Raw genomic sequence first — 22,851 nt, 5'->3', positions numbered from 1 at the left:
AGCGTCATACAAGTTACCAATGATAAGTGACTGCCAACTTACATGTTGGTTTCAGAGCCAAAAAAAAAAAAAAAACCACCCCTTCCATGTTGGTTGTTGTCTACTAGGTCACTAATGGTAACTTGTTGTCATACTGAAGGTAGTTTATAATGAAACTAAAAAGTATTGCGTTGTGTTACCGAAAGTTCTGGTTGCTACCATATTACCTGTACTAGTCTTCTCTTCACTTTTTGAGTGTTACAGCTATAAATCAATCAATGCGAGTTAATCTTTAATAATTCAATATCTTCAATTACAGTTGATTACTTCATTTAATAACATCATACGAACGAGATTTACTTAAGTAAAATTGGACTCAGATAAGATTGGGCTCGGGAGAGCTTTAACTCTGAATATATTGTGCATTTAATTCTTCTAAAAATACTGCCCAATCTTGCAACTGATCTGCACAAATGCGGATTTGAAAATAGGAACCCATTCAGTCCACACTTGTTTGTTATTCGCACCTTTAAGGATCTGATTGGATCAGTTTAAATAGGTATTGCTAATTTGAACAATCCTATCTACAGTATGCTATTTTCTCCTATTTATGTTCATCTAATTATCTCTTCATGTTCCCCTAAAAAAAAGAGATAAGTACCTCTTAAAATATATGAGTCTTAAATTTTTATCCTTTATATTTAATTAATACTCTTTACTTAAAAAATTATATTAGTTAAAAAAATATTAATTAAGAGTAAAAAAAAGAAATCTTATATCAATGTTTCAAGCCCATCAACACGACCGCATTCCAATCAGAGCTGATTTCAATGGAGCCCATATTTTTCATTTGGGCGACACGAAGGCCCAAAAGTAAGCCTTCTTTCTTTCTTCTTGTTCAAGTCGAAGAAGTTCGCGGTTGCTTGAGTTTAGCCGATCGCAGAGAAACATCCACGGATTTTGATACCCCCAAAAAAAAAGCAAATGGAATTCTTTGTTGAAGAAGGCAAACACCTTCACGATGAATGCTCAACTCTCGTCCTGGTCTGTTCGATTCCCATTTTTTATGCTTTTCTTTTTTATTAAATTAAACTTTTTTTTTTTGGAGGGTTTTCTGATGAAAAACGTATGAGAATCATGGAAAATGGAAAATGGAAAATTCCAGAACTTTCTCTTTCGATATTAATTTTGTTTTTTGTTTTTATTTTTAATTTAGCCAGCATTGTCGATCGGAAATGTGGGGCAACTAGCGTTGGATCTTCTGGTTTCGACGATGAGAGCAGAGAGAATTGGGTATTTGGATACTCCTTTCGTTCTTCCCTGTGTTGGAAATGACGCTTATGTCCCTACCCCTCAAGGCCACCTTGCTCTTCCTCTCGAAGGTACTTTATTTTTGAATTAAATTTTATCAGCTAGTTGGGGTTTTGGGTTTATCAAGTTCTATAATTTGAAGCACATAGTAAACTTTTTTTTTTTTTTTTTTCTGTTTTTGAATAATTGAATAATGAGTTTGCAGCTTATGAATCACCTTCTAATGCATTGACTCTTCTCCAACAAAGGTCCCCAATTGTTAAGGTAGATTTTTATTTTTTTAATTTTTTTTCTCGAAGTTATCATTGGTTCGAGTGGTTTTATTAAGTATTAGACACCTTAATTGTAAGATAATAAAGACACAAGATTTATATGGGTTTACAGAGAGCTACATTCACTTTCAGCTACTCAGTGTTAAATTTTACTACGATGGTTTGATGCATATGAAAATCACAAGAGAAGCAAGCCTCATGCTTCACAGACTCTCCTGAATTTTCTCTCAACTCAAAACTCAAAATCGGTGCCTGCAATATGAATAAAATTAGAACTGAAAACAGGTGTGAAAACCCCAATATACTCCTACTAAACTAGACTTCACACGCTCGACACGCTTATCTTATCATGATTTATGTATCTACCTCTTGGCCTCTCATTATGTGTTTGTTGTGGTGGAACTACAAATTTTGAGTGTGAAATGGAGGTTTCTGACTCTCGAATTGGTCAACGAAACAGGGGACGATCATTGAGTTTGCAAAAAACTTGGCTGATTTTGCTGCGGCTAGTGGTAAGAAGCACGTTGTTTTGCTATCTAGCTTGGATTTCGGAAGGTGGCAGAGAATTGATGTGTCAAGGTATTAAAGAACAGTAACGGGGTTTTGCTTTACTTGTTACTTCATTTTTAATGAGCTTTTGTGTTGTTCGGTTCTTTGCATTAATTTAAGTTGTGTTATTGCGGTGCAATAGCTATTAAACATTCTATGGACGTTGGATGATAGATCATTGATCTTTGAAGTTGCAATGGCGATAAACATTCTATTATCCATATCGATAGTCTTCTTTTGTTTACTCCTTTGGCAAATTCATCAACAACTTGTGCTTTGCAGCACTGCCTATATAATTGTATCTTTTTTGATCGCCCCCATGGTGTATGGACAAATGTATGAATTTCGACTAGGTTTGATTCTATAGTTTACAGTTCTATCATGTCATTTTCATTCTGTAAAAATTGTTTTGATGGTGTAAATGTTTAATGACCTCCCCCTCCATGCCTCGTGGTAATGATTCTTCCGGAATTACCACCTTTTTTTGTTTGTCTAAATGTTACTTTACTAATTTTTAGAACGAGTAATGAATAATATGACGACCCACTTCTCTGACCAAACAGGTTCATTAAGGCATGTTTAAAAGCTCATGAACCTGATAAGCCTCCCGTGCGTTTTACATATGCTCGGAGGAAACGCCACCACGAGCCAAGATTGGCAACTGAAACTCAAGTGGTTGCTGAGGTGGAGGGAAGTACTCGGGGAGAGGAAATAGGAAGTGGCTGAGTCAGCAGGCGGTTACTAGTTAGTTAGTTCTTGGAATTAGTGAGATGAATAAGAGTTAGTAGTATAAATAGATTAGGAGGTAGAATAAAGGGGCATCGATTCATTTGTACAAACTTCTGAGAAGTGGAAGCCTAGGAGAGCAAGAGATCTCTCGAAAATCCCCTTATCTTCCTGTAATCAACCTTCCGCCATTAATACAAATCAAGCTTTCTGTTAGTTTTCCTTGAATTCTGTCAAAATACTACTAACCGAGAAATAGGAGCTTAACATTTGGTATCAGAGCACTTTCCCGGTATGACGAGACGCACTGATGATCGCGAGAAGGAGAAGACCGAGGGAACGAGAGAGGAGTTTGCGAGGGAATTGGAGGAGGTGCGAGAGGAATGGAAGAAGATTCCTCAACTGGAGCAAGGTATGGACTTGTTGCTGGCAAGAATGGAGGAGCTGATGAATCTCTAGCGCCAAGAACGGCGGAATTCCCAGACAACTGGAGTAGAAGCTCCGGTGAGACAGACGACGCCGGGGGAAGAGACGAGCGAGAGAGTCAGGTAACCGCGTGAATCTGGAACGCTCGTGGACTGTCGGACTAGGCGAGTGGAGATGCCGATGTTTGACGGCGAAAACCCGATGGCTGGGTTTTTAGGGCTGAAAGATATTTTACGGTGAACGGCTTAACGGAGAACGAAAAGTTGGATGTTGCAGTTGTCAGTCTCGATGGAGAAGCCTTGGTGTGGTTTCAATGGGAGGATGGACGGCGGATGGTTCGGAATTGGGCGGAATTGAAGGTGACGATTCTCGAGCGATTCCGGCTGACGCAAGATGGCAGCTTGTGTGAGAAGTTGTTGTCCCTCCGACAAGAGTCGTCGGTGAGAGAATACCGGAAGCAATTCGAGGTCCTGGCAGCGCCGTTGAGGGACATCTCCGAGCAGGTTCTGGAGAGTTCATTTGTTAACGGTTTGAAGCTGAGGTACGGGCAGAGATAAGGCTGATGAAACCGATTGGGTTGGGCCGAATTATGGAGGTAGCCCAGAGGGTGGAAGAGGGTAACCTTATGGTACGCGGCCCAAAAGGCCAAGGCCCAACGTTTCCGGTTTGAGGAAAAGGAAGTGGAATTAATGAACATAAAGGGAGCCAAACGACCACTAGTGGTCTGCGTTTTAATGGAGCTCCGAATGAAAAAGGTAGAATTCTTGACGAACGGAAGACAACAAACCAGGTCACGGGAGCAGCACCCTTTCGGTGTATGACTGACGCCGAGCTGCAAGCTAAGAGGGAGAAGGGGTTGTGTTACCAGTGTGATGGGAAATATTTCTTTGGCCATCGTTGTCCGAATCGTGAGTTGCAGGTCTTGATTGTCCGTGAGGAAGAGGAACAGGGTGAGGCAGAAGTGGAGAAGACTGAGACGGCTGAAGAAGAAGAAATGGTGGAATTATCCCTCAATTCAGTCGTGGGTTTGACAGCACCGAAAACCATGAAGCTTAAAGCGATCGTCCATGGTTGTGAGGTAATTGTGTTAATAGATAGTGGGGCTACCCACAATTTCATTTCTTGTGATTTGGTTCAGAAATTGAATTTACCGGTGGATAGGACAGGAGGTTATGGAGTGGTGATGGGAACCGGGTTAGCGGTGCGAGGAGAGAGAATTTGCCGGGGAGTGTTGGTTTCCATGGAAGGAATTGAAATAGTTGAAAATTTTTTACCATTGGAACTAGGAAGTTCAGATTTGATATTGGGTATCCAATGGTTGGAAACTTTGAGGGTTGTATCTGTGAATTGGAAGACCTTACTCATGAAGTTCGGTTTGGGAGGGAGGCAAGTGACATTAAAAGGTGATCCGGGATTGAACAAGTCACCAGTAACGCTCAAGGCTTAAATGAGGGCTTTGAGGCATGAAGGACAAGGGGTTTGGGTAGAGTTAGGGGCTCTTGGTGTGAGACAGTCTGTTAAGGAGGAGGTAGTTCCTCTGGAATTGCAAAGGGTGATGAGTATATATGGGGAGGTTTTTGAAATGCCGGAAGGGCTACCACTGGTTAGAACTAAGGATAATGCAATTGTTTTGAAAGAGGGAACTTCCCCTATAAGTGTTAGACCCTATCGGTATCCTCACATTTAGAAAACAAAAATTGAGAAATTGGTTGGGGAGATGTTAGCGGCGGGCATAATACAACTGAGTGTCAGTCCATATTCTAGTCCGGTATTACTAGTTAAGAAAAAAGATGGTAGTTGGAGGTTTTGCATGGATTACCGCGCTTTGAATAGGGAGACGGTTCCCGATCGTTTTCCGATTCCGGTAATAGAAGAACTTTTGGATGAGTTGCATGGCGCAACGGTGTTTTCTAAAATCGACCTTAAATCAGGTTATCATCAAATTAGAATGAAAGCCGAGGACGTGCCGAAGACAGCTTTTCGTACACATGAGGGCCATTACGAATTTCTCGTTATGCCTTTTGGTCTTACTAATGCTCCGGCGACCTTTCAATCGCTCATGAATGACGTCCTTCGCGCTTTCCTCCGTAAGTTCGTACTCGTTTTTTTTTATGATATACTCATTTACAGCCATTCCTTGGAGGAGCATGCATGCCATCTTGGCCAGGTATTATTGGTTTTGCAGCGACACCAATTATATGCCAATGCTAAGAAGTGTAGTTTTGGCCAGCGTTCAATTGAGTACCTTGGCCATATTGTTTCTGCGGAGGGAGTTTCGGCTGATCCTACTAAAATAGAGGCCATGGTTAATTGGCCACCTCCCATAGATTTGAAGGAGTTACGGGGATTTCTCGGGTTGACAGGTTATTACTGGAAGTTTGCTGCCGGATATAGTCAAATTGTAGGGCCCTTAATCAATTTGCTCCGAAAGGATAATTTTCGTTGGGACGCTGAGGCAATGTAGGCTTTTGAAAGGTTGAAGTCAACTATGACGCATGTGCGGATTTCACAAAGCCATTTGTGCTTGAGTCAGATGCCTCGGGATTTGGTTTGGGGCAGTTTTGATGCAAGATCAACAGCCCATTGCTTATTTCAGTAAAGTCCTACCCGCTCAAGCACGGAACAAGTCAGTTTATGAGCGAGAGTTGATGGCCATTGTTTTGGCCGTTCAAAAGTGGCGGCTGTATCTTTTGGGGCATCATTTTGTGATCCGAACGGATCAGCGTAGCCTTAAGTACTTGTTGGAGTAGCGTCTCGTTAGCATGGAACATCAAAAGTGGCTCACCAAGTTGTTGGGATATGACTTCGAGATTCAATATCGGTCTGGGGTTGAGAATAAAGCCGCGGATGCATTGTCATGGGTAGCGGTTGGCCCAGCTATGGCCGCCATGACAGCTGCCACATTTGTCAACACCGAAGAGATCCACCAACAGATGTTGCAGGATGACCGGTTAGCCAAGATTTGGTCGGGTTTGCCTCACAATCCGGCTGTGTTTCCGGGGTATTCCATCCGACAGGGCCGTTTGTTGTATAAGGGTAGGATGGTGGTGGCTTGTACGTCTCCGATTGTACATCGATTGTTACATTCTTATCACAACGGAGTGTTGGGTGGCCACTCGGGGGGATTGAAGACCTACCGTCGACTTGCGGCCGACTGGTTTTGGTTGGGAATGAAACGAAATGTAACCGCGTATGTGGGCCGTTGTGAGATATGTCAACGGTGTAAAGCGTCCACTTTGGCCCCGGGAGAGTTATTGCAACCCTTACCCATTCCGGAACAGGTGTGGGAAGATATATCTATGGATTTTATTGAGGGCCTACCTCGTTCAGAGGGCTATGATACTATCCTAGTGGTTGTTGACCGTTTGAGCAAGTATGGCCACTTTATTGCTTTGAGGCATCCGTTTTCTGCGGAGAAGGTTGCAACGCTGTTTGTCCGAGAGGTTGTCCGGCTGCATGGGGTCCCTCGCACCATTATTTCGGATCGGGACTGTGTTTTTCTTAGCCGTTTCTGGACTGACTTACACAAAAAGATGGGTACTACCCTCTCGCGCAGTACGGCGTACCACCCACTGACCGATGGCCAATCCGAGGTGGTTAATAGGAGTGTGGAAACCTATTTACATTGTTTTACTTTCGATAAGCCGGGGCAGTGGCATAAGTGGTTGGCTTGGTCCGAGTATTGGTACAATACTTCTTTCCATACTGCCACACGCATGACTACTTTTCAAGCGGTTTATGGCCGGTTGTGATATGAACCCCACCAACAATGTGATGAAACCCGTAGCCAAATATGGGATACGATCTAAAATCTTCAAGAATTGATGGAAACCGCGACCCGATGCTTAGCAAAGCAAGAACCTTGGTATGGTGAAGACGCCACAAACGAGTATGGAAATTCCGTTTGATAAGTCAAGGGTGAACGCCACAAGGAAAACCTTGATAAGTTCGGAATAGTTCTTCAAGAACTCAATAAGAATAACTCACAATATGAATAAAAATATCAAAACTTTATTAATTTTCGTTTTTCAGCCTTAAATAGCCGAGTTTAAGCTGAAAAGGTTTAATAATTGAAAAGTCATATCATATCCTTAATGAGATAGAAGCCTAAAATAAGATAAACCTAAAAACAAGATAAACGTAAGCCTAAAGCTTATCCTAGGGAAGGAATCCGAATTTGACTCCAACTCCTTCCTTCTAAACGCCTAAAGATAATCTCTTAGGGAAGGAATCCGAATTTGAATCTAACTCATTCCTTAAAAACGCCTATTATGCAATTTAAATGTTTAAATTGAAACTTAAACCTAAAAAGATAGGATTATGATAAAATCGACTCTTTATCTGCAATTTTGACTTTATCCCGGGCTAGAAAACACGCCTAACTTCTTGAAATTCCCCCTTGCACGTGTATCCTGGATTGGCATGCAAGTTGGCCATGCAATGGCTCAATGGACGTGTAAGACTAATTGGCTCTCTTCCGGAATGGCTCAATGGACGTGTAAGACTAATTGGCTCTCTTCCGGAATGGCTCAATGGACGTGTTGGCTCTCTTCCGGATCGACTTTGATGAGTATTTATTGCATCCCTGATGTTCACATCAGGTTGCCTCCACCATTGATGCGGTATAGTGTGGGATCTTCGCCAGTGGATTCAGTGGAGCGCCAGCTACAGGATCGAGATGCCATGTTGGATCTACTCAAATTCCACCTTCTTCGGGCTCAACAAAAGATGAAAGCGGTTGCGGATGGTAAACGGCAAGATGTGGAGTTTGCCGTGGGCGACTTGGTGTATCTTAAGCTTCGTCCCTACCATCAAGTTTCGTTGGCTCGCCGCCGTAATGAGAAGTTGAGCCCGCGTTTCTATGGTCCCTTTCGGAGTACGCATCGTGTGGGGCCAGTCGCTTATCGTTTGGCTTTGCCAGACTCGGCGACCATTCATCATGTGTTTCATGTTTCTCAGCTACATAGGGTGGTTGGACAGGGGCAGGCCATCTCATCTCTGCCACCCCAGCTGACAAGTGACTTGAAGATGTGCCCGGAGCTGGCTAATCTGCTTGGGGTGCGACACACAATTCACGGTGGCCATACTGATTTAGAGGTGTTGATCCGTTGGGCTCACTTGCCGGCACATGAGGATACATGGGAGTCGTATGATGCTATTGATGCACGATTTCCTCACTTCCACCTTGAGGACAAGGTGCGTCTTTGGGGCGGGGGTAATGATAAGCCTCCCGTGCGTTTTACATATGCTCGGAGGAAACGCCACCACGAGCCAAGGTTGGCAGCTGAAACTCAAGTGGTTGCTGAGGTGGAGGGAAGTACTCGGGGAGAGGAAATAGGAAGTGGCTGAGTCAGCAGGCGGTTACTAGTTAGTTAGTTCTTGGAATTAGCGAGAGGAATAAGAGTTAGTGGTATAAATAGATTAGGAGGTAGAATAAAGGGGCATCGATTCATTTGTTCAAACTTCTGAGAAGTGGAAACCTAGGAGAGCAAGGGATCTCTCGAAAATCCCCTTATCTTCCTGTAATCAACCTTCTGCCATTAATACAAATCAAGCTTTCTGTTAGTTTTCCTTGAATTCTGTCAAAATACTACTAACCGAGAAATAGGAGCTTAACAGAACCTAACTTAGAAGCAACATATATTACCTTTTGTTGACATTCTTATGAAACAACCAGAAAAATTTGATTCTTGCTCCCCGTGATTTTTATTTCAGTAACTAGGCTGTAATAGAGTTTCAGTATAGTTCGCAATATTGACTTCGATTTTTGCCTCAAAACTAGTGGTTCACAGGTGCATTACCTATCTAGCACCAATGAGGATGGAACAGATGACTACTGTGAGGTTCTTGGTTTGAAAAGACTGCAAGAATATAACCCCGAACAAAGAAGATGGAAATATCTCACTACTTTAGCAGAAGGCAGTGCCATGCTGGATGAGGAATTGCCTTTTGAAGATGAAGAAGACTACTACCCAAGCTTGCCTTTTGCTGCACTTTATTGTTGTTTCAAGGTACTCTTTATTAATTACATTGTGGCCTATGGAATGAACAGTAATTCGTTTTTGACCTGAAATAATAAAAAAAAAAGGCAGGATTTAACCTCTAGAATCTAGATGGAATCATGTCGGAGTGCTTGTGTGTGCTTATCTTGTTTTGCTTGTTTTATGTGTTTTGTTACCGAAGATACTTTGTATTGAGGCAAGAACTATGTTTTGAAAATATCATACTTCTTATTTTACTTTCTAGGGTTCCTATTTTTCCTCATGAAAAAGGAAAAAGTAAGATTTGATTCTCCGTAGACTATTAGATTTTCTAGACTATTTAATGTATTTATTTCGAGTTGCACATTTTATGCTGTAGTCCACATTGGATAGATTGTATCTGCCTACATAAGGTGACTGCATTCGTTATTATCTCTATTTATCAGGCGAAAGGGTTGAAGGTCACCTGCTTATTATGCTACTGCACAGAGGGAGACAACATACCTGATGCTTTCAATTTAGCTGAGGCCGCATGCAAACTTCTCGGAATCAGTCCCAGTAATTTGAGTGGTTAGTTTCTTTGTTAATTTGATGCATAACAAATTTCCTTACCCGTTTGTTTTTTTTTTCTTCTTTTTTTTTTTTTTTTTAAAAAAAAAAAAACAGCTTTTGAAGAAAAAAAATTTAGGCAGAATTAATAAACTAGACACTAGGATGTTGTTTATTCACATATGCTTATTTATTGAAACCCCAGTTGTTCATTAATTTCCAGATTAAGTCGAGTTCTTATCTGAGATGTTCTTTGACCATTTCTATGGTCATTTTCCTCTTGGTTGTCGTTTTGAAATCCTTTCCTGGCAGAACGTTCTTCTGTTAGGTAGGCACACAATCGACAGTCGTGATATATGCTTCAAAAACATTCATACTATCGTACTAATAGTCTTTGTGCCATTTTTGGAAAGAATATTTCCTGGACTGTTGCTAACAGTCACCATTTTAAACAATCGCAAAAAATTGAAAATTCTATGGTTTTGTCTTAATCTGTTTTCTTTCTTCAGATATCTTCTTTTATCCAATAGACCAGACAAATTCATAAATCGACGACTCTTTTCCCTTACAACCCTGATTCAGTTACGCCTTGTAGGTGCCAAAATCTGATTAATTTGTGCTAATGGCTTTGCTTAGGCAATAATGGCAGCAAATGGCTCATCCCATATTCTTGGAAAACCGTGTACGGACCACCTCCGGATGTGTCTATCTTTTAGGGACTGTGAGGGAAGATCGGAGGAAGGGCGGGCTCTACAATTTCAGCTCCGAAACGCCGTTGTTGCAAGTCCTTACAGAGGCTTAGCCAATATAGTGGAAGTGAGTGCATGCAGAATTAAGTAAAGGCAGGAAGGGCGTAATATTTGTACTTTCAAGAAATAATTTTTTATAAAGCTATGATATTGGCCTTAGCAGCTTTGTCCCAACATTATGAGAAATTTTCAAATCTGAAAAGGTTTCTCCCACACTGCTTTGGTTTTCCCCAACTTTGATACCTTTGATTAGCCATAATTGGTTCCTAACTAGTCACTACTTTAGTCAGTTGCTATATTTGCTTACATTTTGATTGAATGTGAAAAGTTCTTGTTTAATCTCTTTTTGGCAATTGGCATGTTGTTTTCGTGGAGTAGTCCTCAGGTTTAATTTTTTTTTTTTTTTTTTTGCTAAAGTAATCCGAAGGTTTAACTCACTACAAATTGTTTACGGAAAATGATTATTATGTATCCATGTGCAGGTTTTAGTGAAATTTTAAATAAAGACTTATTGGCATTTTGTACTTGAGTTCTTTTCTTTTTTCTTTTTTTTTTTTTTTTGAAAATTTGTACTTGAGCTCTTTAGAGCTTTAGAATATTCCGCACATCCATTAGGCTAGCTTGCTCTTTTAAATGTTAGTTGTGGATTATTGCTTAAAGAATCCCACGTGGAGCCAAGCCAACGAGGAGGAAATATTAATTATTTTTTAATTATATATAAGTTTTTTTTTTTTTAAAAAAGAGAATTTATAGTGAGAGTATGAGTTTAAATTTTTATTTTTTATTTTTGATAAATATTATTTTATTATTGTAATTATTTTATTAAAAAAGTTATGAATTAAGAGAATGATAAAAATCTTAATTCATTTACTTTTTTAAATGATATTTGTAAAAATTATCCTTTTTTTCAACTCAAACCCAAATCTATAATAGAATACTAGACACCGATCATCATGTGGTGACCGTTCGGTTTGTTAATTTGAGTTGAGATATGAAATGTGTGAGAGTTTTTTACTGTAGTAAAAAAGTTAGATGTGACTATTTCTGAGAGTTTTTTACTGTAATAAAACTTAAATTCTAAACTCGAATCAGCGAAAAAAATAGGACCGATTGCTGCCTAAATAATCCCACGTGGAATGTGGTGTTCAGGAGAAAACAAATATATGTATATATGTGTGTATATATATTTAATTAAACTTTGAATTTGAAATCTGGGTTGAAAACTTTAACAGAGATCTGGAATTGAAACCCGAACGCAGCAACGCTGATTAAACACCCCGTTTGGAAACGACAAGGTCATCTCCCCATTCTGAAAAAGTGCATTTTAGACGCAGCAAGAAAACCCAGAGTTGATGTGAAACTTGCATGGGCATGCAAATGAAAGAGAAGAACCTTCTGGCCTGGGTCTGGAAGTGAATTTGATGTGAAATTTTTTTTTGCTTAAAAATCTTCCGGCATGAGTCTACAAGTGAATTTTGGCACGGTTTTTTAATTATTAATTTCCAGTTTTAATAGTTCAGCTATGTCGACGGATGCGAAAAAAAAAAGTATGGCCCTTCATTTTATTAATTTAAATTTTTAATTATAATTTTATTACATTTGTTATATTTAATTTTTTTATTATAATAAAAAATATTTTATAAAATTATATTTTAATTTAAATTAAAAATTTGAATCTACAAACTTAGTAAGAGTTATGTTTATTTTGATTTTGTGACAAATTGAGGATTTAGAATGCCCAACAAATAAATTTGAAACTTCAAACATAGAATTTGTATTTGTGTTGGTTTGCGACTTGAGATGAGATGAGGGAAAGCATGACGGTGGTTGTAGAGGAAGAAGATAAAGCAGAAAAAAAAAAAAAAAAAAAAAAAAAAAAAAAAAAAAAAAAAAGCGTGAAGAAAAGAAAAAAGAAAAGGAAACTGAGGTATTGTCAGGGATAGGATTTGGTTCTTTGAAGAGAGAGTAATATTTTTAACTATTTTGTGGGTCCCACCATTAATGACCTTTCAACGTTTTAAACGAAGCAAATGGAGTAAATAGCCACGTTTGCGTGTTGCTATTTGTCACTTTAGATTTATTTACTGATTTAAATTTAAAATTTAAATTTTATTATAAAAAAATTCTTAAAAATAGTTATATTTAATTTTTTTATTATAATATAAAATTTTCATATAATGTCATATTTTTACTTAAATTAACAAATTAAATAGACTTTTAATTTTTACTGTGATAAGGGCATGTGCACAATTCAAAGCAAAGTCAAACTCTTTTTTACCTTATCTACCAGTAGTCCAAAATAAGAGCCTACGAGAGAAATTCTCTAAAAAGATCCTACCTTTTATTTTTTTCATGATCAAACTTGTCATTTCTTATTAGCATCTTTTTAAAAAAAAAAAAAAAATTAAAGTTAGATTTGAATTTTACACTTTAGGGGTGTTTGGTATAGGGTAATCATAGAGATGGGAATGAGAATCTTTTAGATTTTCATATTTGGTATAATTATTAGACTTTTTTAAAACTCAGGAAAGTGAAACCCATGTGTTTTACATTACCACATTTTGGAGTAATCCTAAACCCACCCAACATGGTAATATTCAAATGTCCAGGAATCTAACTAAACGTGAGAATCTCACATAAGCCAATAGCCACGATCACAACTAGACCACTACAGCCACCGACTAGCCACACCCTGCGCCAGCCGCCGTCACTCAGCCCAACCACTGTCGCCCTTCGTCATGAAACTAGCACCTCGATGTCTTCCTTCACGTGAAATCCAACACCTCGTCGGCCTCCGTCGTGAAACCAACACCTCGCCGGCCTCCTTCGCAAAACCCAACATCTCACCTCGCCATCGTGAAACCAACACATCGCTCGCAAAGACAACAACATGGACGACGACGGCGGCGGCGGTGGAGGAGGAAAGAGAAGAGGATGACAATAACGGCGAGAAGTGACGGAGACAACGGCGGTTGAGATGGCGGAGGAGGAAGCACAGGGAGACGAAGGCGATGACGGTGACGGCGAGGACGCCGCCGCCGCCTTCCGATCCACCATGCCGTTGCCGGACATTCCTCTGTCGCACAGTAATGGAGAAGAGAAGAAGACTTGATCGGAGATGATGGAGTTCAACCGGAGAGAGAGACTTGGCTGGAGAAGACATGATTCGACCAAAGAGGAAGACTTCGCCGGAGAAGACGTGGTTCTGCCGGAGAATTTGTTTGGACTAGATCTAGTTTGAGTTTTGTGATTTTTTTTTTGTGTGAATGATGTGGTTCAGTTTTTACACGATAATATTGTGTAAAAACATCATTTATCATATTCAGTTTTTAATTCAGTTTTTTATTATTATTTTTTTTTTGGTGATAAATGATGTTAAGTTTACTTATTTAGTTTAAATACGATAATTTTTTGAACTACTTTGTTGTGTGTATTTTATACTTTTTAAAATATTAGTGCTAATTGTAATTTATTTGAAAATAATATATATTTTTTAATTCACAATATTTCTATACATAACCAAACACAGTAATGTCATATTCCTGGGAATTTGAGAAAGATTCATGTATAGAACCAAACACAATAATGTATTATTCATATGAATCATATTACCTTTTATCACTTTCCTGAAAATATGATTTCTACTGATTCCTACATATCAAATGCTCCCTTTGTGATGGAGTTAATTGTATTATTATCGTGTCTGCGACCACCATTTTCTATTAACATCTTATGAGGGGCTTAATTAAGTTAATTTTTTGAATTGATGGATCTGATAAAGGGTGAAAAAAGAAATTTGAGAAATTATGACAATGAGGGATTTTTTTTTTGGACAAATATGTGAAAAGGGAAACCAAAGTGATGGTAGAGTAGCCATGAGTTGATACATCTACGTAATTCGAATATTTGTAGAAGTTAATTTTGGGAGTCCGTGATTGGGTGTGGTCCGTGTGGATGGGTCGATGAAAAGAAATTTAAGAAAGTATTATTGTCGTGTTTAGAATTATTTTTATTTTTATTTTTTATATTTAAAAAATGAAAACGATATTAAAACAGCGTTTGATATAATTAAAGATAAAAAATAGAAATGAAATTAATTTTTTAGTTTAGTGTAAAATAAGAGAGAACTAAAAAACGACTTTTAGTCATTTTTTATTTTTTATTTTCGTTTTCTCATCTCTCGAGTAGAGAGAGATATTAATGAGTTTTTTTATACTGAAAACAATCTCTTGATAAAATTACCAAACACATTTTTATAAATCATTTTTGTCTGAGATTGAAAACATTTTAATTTTCATTTTGATATAAAAAAAATAAAATCATTTTAAAATGAGTTCCAAACACGTCTTATATAATTTGTTTCAAAAAAAAAAGTATTTCTTTTTTCAGCAAAAAAAGTATTTCTCAAGAAAGTTTTTTTTTTTTTTTTTTTTTTCGCTTGAATATAACTTGTCAATTATTGACATTGGTGGGTCCTGCATCCCATACCAAATTATTTCTCACACCTATCACATTATATAGGAACCACAAATATGTTAACATCAGTTACATGACTCAAGCCAATAGATTCGGCAGTAAACTTAAATTAGTCTTTCTTTTGCACTTTTTTTTTTAATTGAGGTTCTCTTTTGCGGATTTGTTGTTGGTGAATTTTAATACTCCTTTTAACTGTTCTTTTAAAATAAACTATCTCATATTACTAATTTCTATGAGTTTTGGCCGAAACTCTCAACATGTGTCAACCGTTTAGCACATTTTTAATTAACATGTGTCAACCGTTTAGCACGTTTTACATAGGGGTTTTTTTTTTTTTTTTTCTTTTTTGTTGTCTTTTATTTTTATTTTTTGCTTTTTTTTTTCTCCATTTTTCCTTCCACTTTCAAAAAAAAAAAAAGTATTGTTTCAAATATTTGCTTTCGTGGAGACTGATGGAGCCAAACCACACGCCACATAACGCATACCTCTACTTCTTTTTTCCGATAAAGTTGAAGAGTAATAACGACGCTATGTTTGCTTTTTTTTTTTTTATTACCTGTTCGTTAATTTAAGTTGAGATATGATTTTATATGAAAATATTTTTCATAAAAAAAAATTAAATGTGATTATTTTTGTTAGTTTTTTACTGTAATAAGACTCGAATTTTAAACTCGAAGCAGTGAAATAAACGAGTTTTTACTTTTTTTTTTTTTTTTTTTCATTTTGCGATTTAGGATATACAATTAACGTGATTTTTTTAATTGAGCAATGTGGTTCTTTTCAACTCTACTATATTGACATCCCTACTGTAAAAATTGTAACGTAACCCAAAATTAATATTTTTGCTGAATTAGCCCGAAATCAATATGCTAAAAGTTGAAGAAGTTTTCAGTCCTTGTGATAAAATTAATACATCTATTTTTTTCCCCTTCTAGTGTTAATTACTAGAAATCGTTCATAATGTGCTTTCTTTCTAAAAGCTGATTAATAGTATTTATACCCTTGAATTTTAGAGTCATTATTTTTAGTTTGTCCCTAAGTTTTTTAAAACTTTTACCTTCTTAACCTCATTTCTTATAATTTTTATTAAAAAAATGAAAAAAGAGAGAATAAAGTGTGATAATATGGTCTGTATCTTTTTAATTTTACTTCTTTCAGAAAGAGAACGTAACTAGAGTATCACTTCTTTTTTTTTTTTTGGTCTATTATTTTCAACAAAAATTCTGACAGAGGTGATTAAATGAGTTTAATTTAAAATTTAAAAAGTAAAGTGAGTTTTTTAAGTTTGATAAATAAAGTAAAATTGACCGTAGGGGTTCATGTGAAGATAATCTTTTAAAAAAATGAGGTGAGAATTCAAAAAATAACTTCAATATAATTGCTATATATATGAATCTATTAGCAACCATATATCTCCACGCCTTGGCTGTTTTAACATTTCCAGTGTGTCAATGTCAAAAAATACAAATGCTGACACCTATAGGCCATGCGATTACCTACTTTTTCTTGCGCACAAACAACACGTTTTTCTTGTTCATATCGATATTTCATCTACCCAAGATTACTATTATTGATAATCGACAATTATTAACTAAATCTGGTAAAAAATTCTTAAAAATAATTATATTTAATTTTTTTATTATAATAAAATTTTTTTTATATAAAATCACATTTTAACACAAATTAAAAATTACTACTGAATTCCCGTATTGTTGTGTTCCTAATACCATCTATAAATAGACCACTACACAAACTCTAAACATCCACGCATTAGAATTTCAGCATTTTGCCCCATTATACGATCATAATATCAAAATATGTCTTCACTAACTCCAGCTTACCCTATTCCCCACCCCTTCGATGAAGAACAGCCTTTCTTCTTCAACCCACCAGAAGACGATCAGGACCTCCCACTAAAAGAGATCCCCGGCAGCTACGGCGCGCCGCTCATCGGCGCCGTCCTTGATCGGTGGGACTTTTACTACAACCAAGGCCGGGACGGATTCTTCAGCGCCCGGCAGGAGAAGTACAAGTCCACCGTCTTCCGAGCCAACGCCCCGCCCGGCCCTTTCATCGCCAAGGACCCCAAGGTAGTCGTCCTCCTCGACGCCGTCAGCTTTCCGATCCTCTTCGACACCACGAAAGTCGAGAAGAAGAACGTCTTCGACGGCACCTACATGCCCTCGGTGAACTTCACCGGGGGCTACCGCGTCCTCTCGTTCCTCGACCCCTCGGAGCCGAAACACAACGCCTTGAAGAGCTACTTCTTCAATGTCCTTGCTTCCAAGCACGACAACTTCATTCCCGTCTTGGGAAAATCCCTCACCGAGCTCTTTAACAACTTGGAATCCCAACTGGCGAAGAGCAAAGAAGTGAACTTTAACCCCATAAGCGACAACGCTTCTTTCAACTACGTTTTCCAATTATTCTGCGACAAGAGCCCGTCGGAGACGGGCCTTGGTGCGCAGGGAAACAAAACCGTCGACATTTGGTTGGTCCCACAAGTGATACCTCTCGTATCCGTAGGAGTTCCCAAGTTTCTCCAGCTTGTGGAAGATCTTTTGATCCACACTTTTCCTATCCCGGCTTTTCTCGTCAAGGGTAAGTATAAGACCATTTTCGAAGCTTTCTCCTCCGCGGCCAGCCCTATATTGGACCAAGCCAAGGACTTTGGGCTCGAGAGGGACGAGGCTTGTCACAACTTGATTTTCCTCACGTGCTTCAACACCTACGGCGGGTTGAAGGTCCTTTTCCCGAGCCTGTTCAAGTGGCTCGGACGCGCCGGTCCCACGTGGCATGCCAACCTGGCAAAGGAGATAAGGAACGTGGTGAAGCAAGAAGGTAATAATAGAAGTTTCATCTCAGATCAGACTTTAAGCCCGTTAATTTTACTAATTTAAATTTTATTATAATAAAAAATTTTAAAAATTAATGATATTTAATTTTTTATTATAATAAAAATTTTTTACATAAAATAACATATTAATTTAAATTAAAAAGTAAATCAATAAAATAAACGATACTTAATTATATTTTTATATTTAAAAGTTTCATCAATCTATTAAGCATTGACGCGTGTTTTTATATTTAAATGACGTAAGATTCGAATTTATTTTTCCTTTTATAGGCGGGGTGGTCACTTTCGCGGCACTGGAGAAGATGCCGCTGCTGAAGTCAGTGGTGTACGAGGTTTTGAGAATCGATCCCCCGGTGCCGTTCCAGTACGCGCATGCCAAGGAGGACCTGGTGATCCAGAGCCATGATGCGTCGTTTAAGATCAAGAAAGGTGAGATGATCTTCGGGTACCAGCCGTTTGCGACCAAGGACCCGAAGGTTTTTGAGAATCCCGAGACCTTCGTGCCGTACAGGTTCATGGGCAAGGCCGAGGCGAATCTCAAGTACGTGTACTGGTCCAACGGCCGGGAGACGGAGGCTCCGACGGCGGACAACAAGCAGTGCGCGGGGAGGGATCTGGTGGTGCTGGTCGCTAGGGTTATGCTGGTGGAGTTCTTTTTGCGTTACGACACTTTTACTTGCACGGATGAAGTGTTCTTGGTGGGGTCAAAGGTCACCTTCACGTCGTTGACTAAAGCCGGGACAGTCAAGACCAAGAGCTAAAATATGGATGAAATTTGGATTCATTTGGATCCTACGGTTTTAGTACTGCAGTTCTGAACTGAAGATGGATATTTTCCGCTTCAAGTTTTTTTTTTTTTTTTTTTTTTAAGTTTTTAATTAATAAAACCTCCTCAAAGAGAGGTGTTGATCGTCATCAATGTAGCCCTGTTTGGTAAAGTTCTTTAATATTGCTTTTTAAGTTTCAACTATTTAGCACGTACGATTATTGGTGCATGTTGGCATTGTAAAAAAGTAAATATCATAAATAAGATGTGATATGTATTTGCTTAGGTGGTTCTATTCACCTTTTTTTTTTTTTTTTTTAAATCTTCACACTTCTTTTTAATTACACATCTCATATAATTTTAAAATTATTATATTTACTACTTTGTACACACCGATAACACTATTATTCAAAATTTATCTTAAATTATTTTTATAAAATTATTGAGAATGGTTCTACTCTAACCCTTTTTATATGTTCTATGTCCCCTTTCTAACCATACACCTCATATAATTAATTTGTTACTTTAATATTTCCTTTGTTTATCTATATCTTTTCGTTGAAGCATTGGACATGGTTTTTTTATTTTATTTATAGTTCTATAAGGGATTTCATTAACTAAGAATAAAGTTGCAATCAGCCACCTGATCCAATCCAACCATAACTTATAGCTCATTAGCAACTTTACATATGACATAAACGAGAAATGTAAATAAATTGCTCTTCAATGGAAATAAACTTCCAGCTTCTGAGTTCGCTAATTTGTGATAGTCGGCTTGTTTCCTTTTGGCCGTAGGGCTCTTGTTCTGTACTCTGTTTCGTTGCTATTCGATGAAATGTTTTTCTCTTAAAAAAAATGGAAATGACTTTATAGTCCAAAAGAGGCCGGACAACAACTTAATGGTCCCAACAATTGGACCCTTTGGAGAAAAAAAAGAGAAAAAAAAAAAGAAAAAAAAAGTGAAATAATTACTTTAAAAAATGATTATAAGTACGAAACCAAAAAAGAACAACAAATAATAAAGAAAATTTAACATGTCTCCTTATAATTTTTTAATAGTCATTAAAAAGTGAAAATTAGAGTTTTGTTATGGATCCGAGAATAGCAATAATTTATAATTTAGACATATGATGTGTGGGGTGTATGGAGAGAAGAAAAAAAAGACTACTCATTTATTTATTGTCAGGTTACTTTTGCGTTGAGCGTTAATTTATTAGGGTAAAAATATATTTCAATGGAATTTATTAGGGTAGAGCTCAAATATTTTAGAAGTGAAAAATACTAAAATAACAACGTGAATAATATTTTGAAATAGGAAGGGAAAAGCCAACTTGCTTTCTCCGTTCCTTTTTCGATAGATCTGTGCTGATCTATTCACAATAACAATATGTTCAAGCTGCCTAGGGATTTATACTTCTTTACGTTGCCGACAAAATGATCATTTTAAAACGAAAAGGTCGCAATCATCACTAAAATATTGGGATATAATAAGAAGCTCTGCGATAATGACAATAATATATTCATTTACATGTATGGACCAGCTTGATCGAGGATGTCTTATCTCTTAGGAATAGTAGCTACAGATTGATCAGATACGATACCAATGGAGGCAAAAATTTGTCATTCCCGAAAATTTAAAATTAATTTTTGCAGTGGTATGGCATGATTTAATTAATTCCACAGCAGAATACTGTCAAATTGACTCGAGATAAGATCTTGAACCTGATCCGTGCTGGAAGTTTGGGTAGGCTTGATGGACAGGGACTCATAGCTGCCCGTCAAGCACTAGAGTGGGCTCGGGCTGCCCAAGAAACAACCGCATGGAGGAAGCTTGCCGTTGAATTACCACTCTCGACCGTGGATTGCCGATTTTTTTTAAAATTTTTTCCATCCAGCCCAAATTTTAGTCCGGATGCCCAAACCCCATCAATGGCTAGTTTTTCAAATTTTGGCGCCCGACCAGACCGCCCGAGAGGCCAACCCCCAACGGCTTTTTTTAATACCGTTGTCTAATTTTCTGTCTGAACCCGACCCGCCGAGTATACAACTAGCCATTGGTTCTGAATTTTGGGGGAAAAATCAAATTTTTAACTCAAAAATTTTCTTATAAATACTTCTCATCCCCCAAACATTTTTCTCACCCAAACTCTCTCAATCTCTCTCACAATTTTTCTAATAACTTACACAATATCCTAAAGCTCTCTCTCTCTCTTAAATCACTCTTATTTTTTTATAATAGATTCTTTTGGTTACGGTGGTATTCCTGTTGATGCCTAACAGAACGTGGAAGAATGTAAATTTCATACTAATGAATTTATTACGCAGGCATCGCAAACATATGCAACTGAGGAACCTGCAAATCCAAGCCTTGATGGACATAGTGGAGGTCATAGTCGTAATGGCGATGGGCGTTGAGTAGAGGCAAGTGCAAGTGCTACAACAAGTGTTGCAAGCTTCAAGAGGAAATGCAAGCGCATTTCGACAGTTTAGGATCACTTCGACACAATTGAGGAGGTCGACAATGACAGTAATACTAAACACATAGCTCAATGTGAATATTGTTATTCTAAATTACAAGGTGGCACATTCACGGCATACCACACTTGAGAAGACACTTCGAAAAGTGTCTTCAAAAGCGTGGCTAAACCGGCGGAGCCGAACTCCATCAAACACAATTATCTTTTGATTACACAACCGGTAGTCTAACCACTTGAAAATATACCCCGCAAGTAGATCGTATGGAAGCTGCGCAAATGATAGCTGCATTAGATCAACCACTTAGTTTTGTAGAGCATTCTAATTAACAGCGATATATTAAAGTTGTACACAATCCTAATGCATAATTTACTTCAAAAACTACTATTAGGAAAGATTTGTTAAAAGTATTTAAACAAGAAAAAGAAGCATTAATAAACCTTTTACACTCTACTAGTGGTGGCGTTGCGTTAATGGCAGACATTTGGTCTGCCGTTGCCAATAAAGATTATTTCGCTGTAACCGGACATTACTAAATCTACGCAAACAAGGAAGTATTGCATGGATTCAAGGTAGTAACCCACGCGAACAAGATTGGTTCAGGTTCTTACAAGTACTAAATTTAACTCCTAGAGCATTAGCCCTAGATATGCTTATAAGATGGAATTCAACTTATATAATGCTTCAACAATGCATCTCCTATAAGGATGCTATAACAAACTATATTAGTGTAAAATTAGGAGCAGGACGTATATACGTATATGATTGGTAAATTGTCAAAATTTTGTATAAGTTTTTAGGTAGGTTTTATAAAGTTACTTAAAACTTAGTGAAACATATTGCCCAACATCACCTCTAGCTTTAGATGAACTTTTAAGATTTAGTATTTTATTTAATGAATGTAGGAAGGACCCAATTTTAGAAGTTCATATCGCTTTTATGGAAAATAAATTTGAAAAATATTGGTCTAAATTGTCAATGTTGTATGGTTTTGGTACTATTTTTTATCCTAAATTAAAATTAGAAGGTTTAAAAAACTTATGTAAATTTTTAGGCATCAATTGTTCTGATCAATTTCCTAAAATAAAGGAAAAAATATTCTCTCTATAGCAAATATGAGAATAGGTTTAGAAACACAAATTCTGGAGTACAGGAACCGCAACAAAGAGATAAAAACCCGCATTCAATAATGATTGTTTTCAGGTTGAAGAAGAAGAAGAAGATGAGTCAAACAAAAGCTGAGAGTGGATCTTCATCAACAGGCGGCAGCGGCGGCGGCTTCAACAAGCTTATGACATACCTCAGTGAGAGCTTAAAAGTCGACGGTAGTGGAGATTTATTGATTTCATTCAATGGTGGAGGGTACGAGCATTAACTTGGCCAGTCTTAACTCGATTGTAATGGATATATTTTTAATCACAGTCTCCACAGTTTCATCCGAACAAGCTTTCAATACATTTAGACGGACTTAGGTAGCCAAAACCATTCCCGCAGCCCGTCCATGGGTCATCTCGGGCTTGGGTGGCGGCCTGAAAATTTCGGGTGGACAGGTTCGAATGTTAGGCTCAAATTCAATTTTTTCGAGCGGTCGCAGGCGGCCCGTCTAAAGTTTTATCACTAAACCTGATATATTAATTGGAGCCAAAGTCCTTATTTTATCTTCCTCGATTCTCACGTTATCTACGTATTTTTAAATTATAATGTACATTGATATATATTTAGACGCACTATATTT

At 37.7% G+C, this 22,851-nt stretch overlaps 2 protein-coding genes across 3 annotated transcripts; both read left to right on the top strand.

Annotated features, from left to right (window-relative positions):
* The first annotated feature begins 908 nt into the window (after positions 1-908).
* Positions 909-10,755, top strand: LOC21409616 (proteasome assembly chaperone 2). Of its 2 annotated transcripts, none has more exons than XM_024165528.1 (7): positions 909-1,023; positions 1,196-1,361; positions 1,496-1,554; positions 2,023-2,141; positions 9,046-9,274; positions 9,691-9,814; positions 10,430-10,755. In XM_024165528.1, the coding sequence occupies exons 1-7, from the start codon at positions 964-966 to the stop codon at positions 10,507-10,509; spliced, it is 837 nt and encodes a 278-aa protein (XP_024021296.1). In that variant the 5' UTR covers positions 909-963; the 3' UTR covers positions 10,510-10,755. The 2 variants fall into 2 exon arrangements, with proteins under 2 accessions (XP_024021296.1, XP_024021298.1); XM_024165530.1 differs by having other exon boundaries at positions 10,389-10,458.
* Positions 10,756-16,752: 5,997 nt separating this feature from the next.
* On the top strand, positions 16,753-18,856 carry LOC21409614 (allene oxide synthase 3). The gene is made up of 2 exons (XM_010097943.2): positions 16,753-17,859; positions 18,146-18,856. Exons 1-2 carry the CDS (start codon positions 16,836-16,838, stop codon positions 18,634-18,636), a joined length of 1,515 nt encoding a protein of 504 aa, XP_010096245.1. The 5' UTR covers positions 16,753-16,835; the 3' UTR covers positions 18,637-18,856.
* The last annotated feature ends 3,995 nt before the right edge of the window (positions 18,857-22,851 follow it).

The sequence above is a fragment of the Morus notabilis genome, unplaced genomic scaffold, assembly GCF_000414095.1.
Source record: "Morus notabilis unplaced genomic scaffold, ASM41409v2 Scaffold115, whole genome shotgun sequence".
NCBI classification, from domain to species: Eukaryota; Viridiplantae; Streptophyta; class Magnoliopsida; order Rosales; family Moraceae; genus Morus; species Morus notabilis.
Note: the sequence above shows the minus strand (reverse complement) of the source record. Positions and strands in the feature narration are given on the sequence as shown.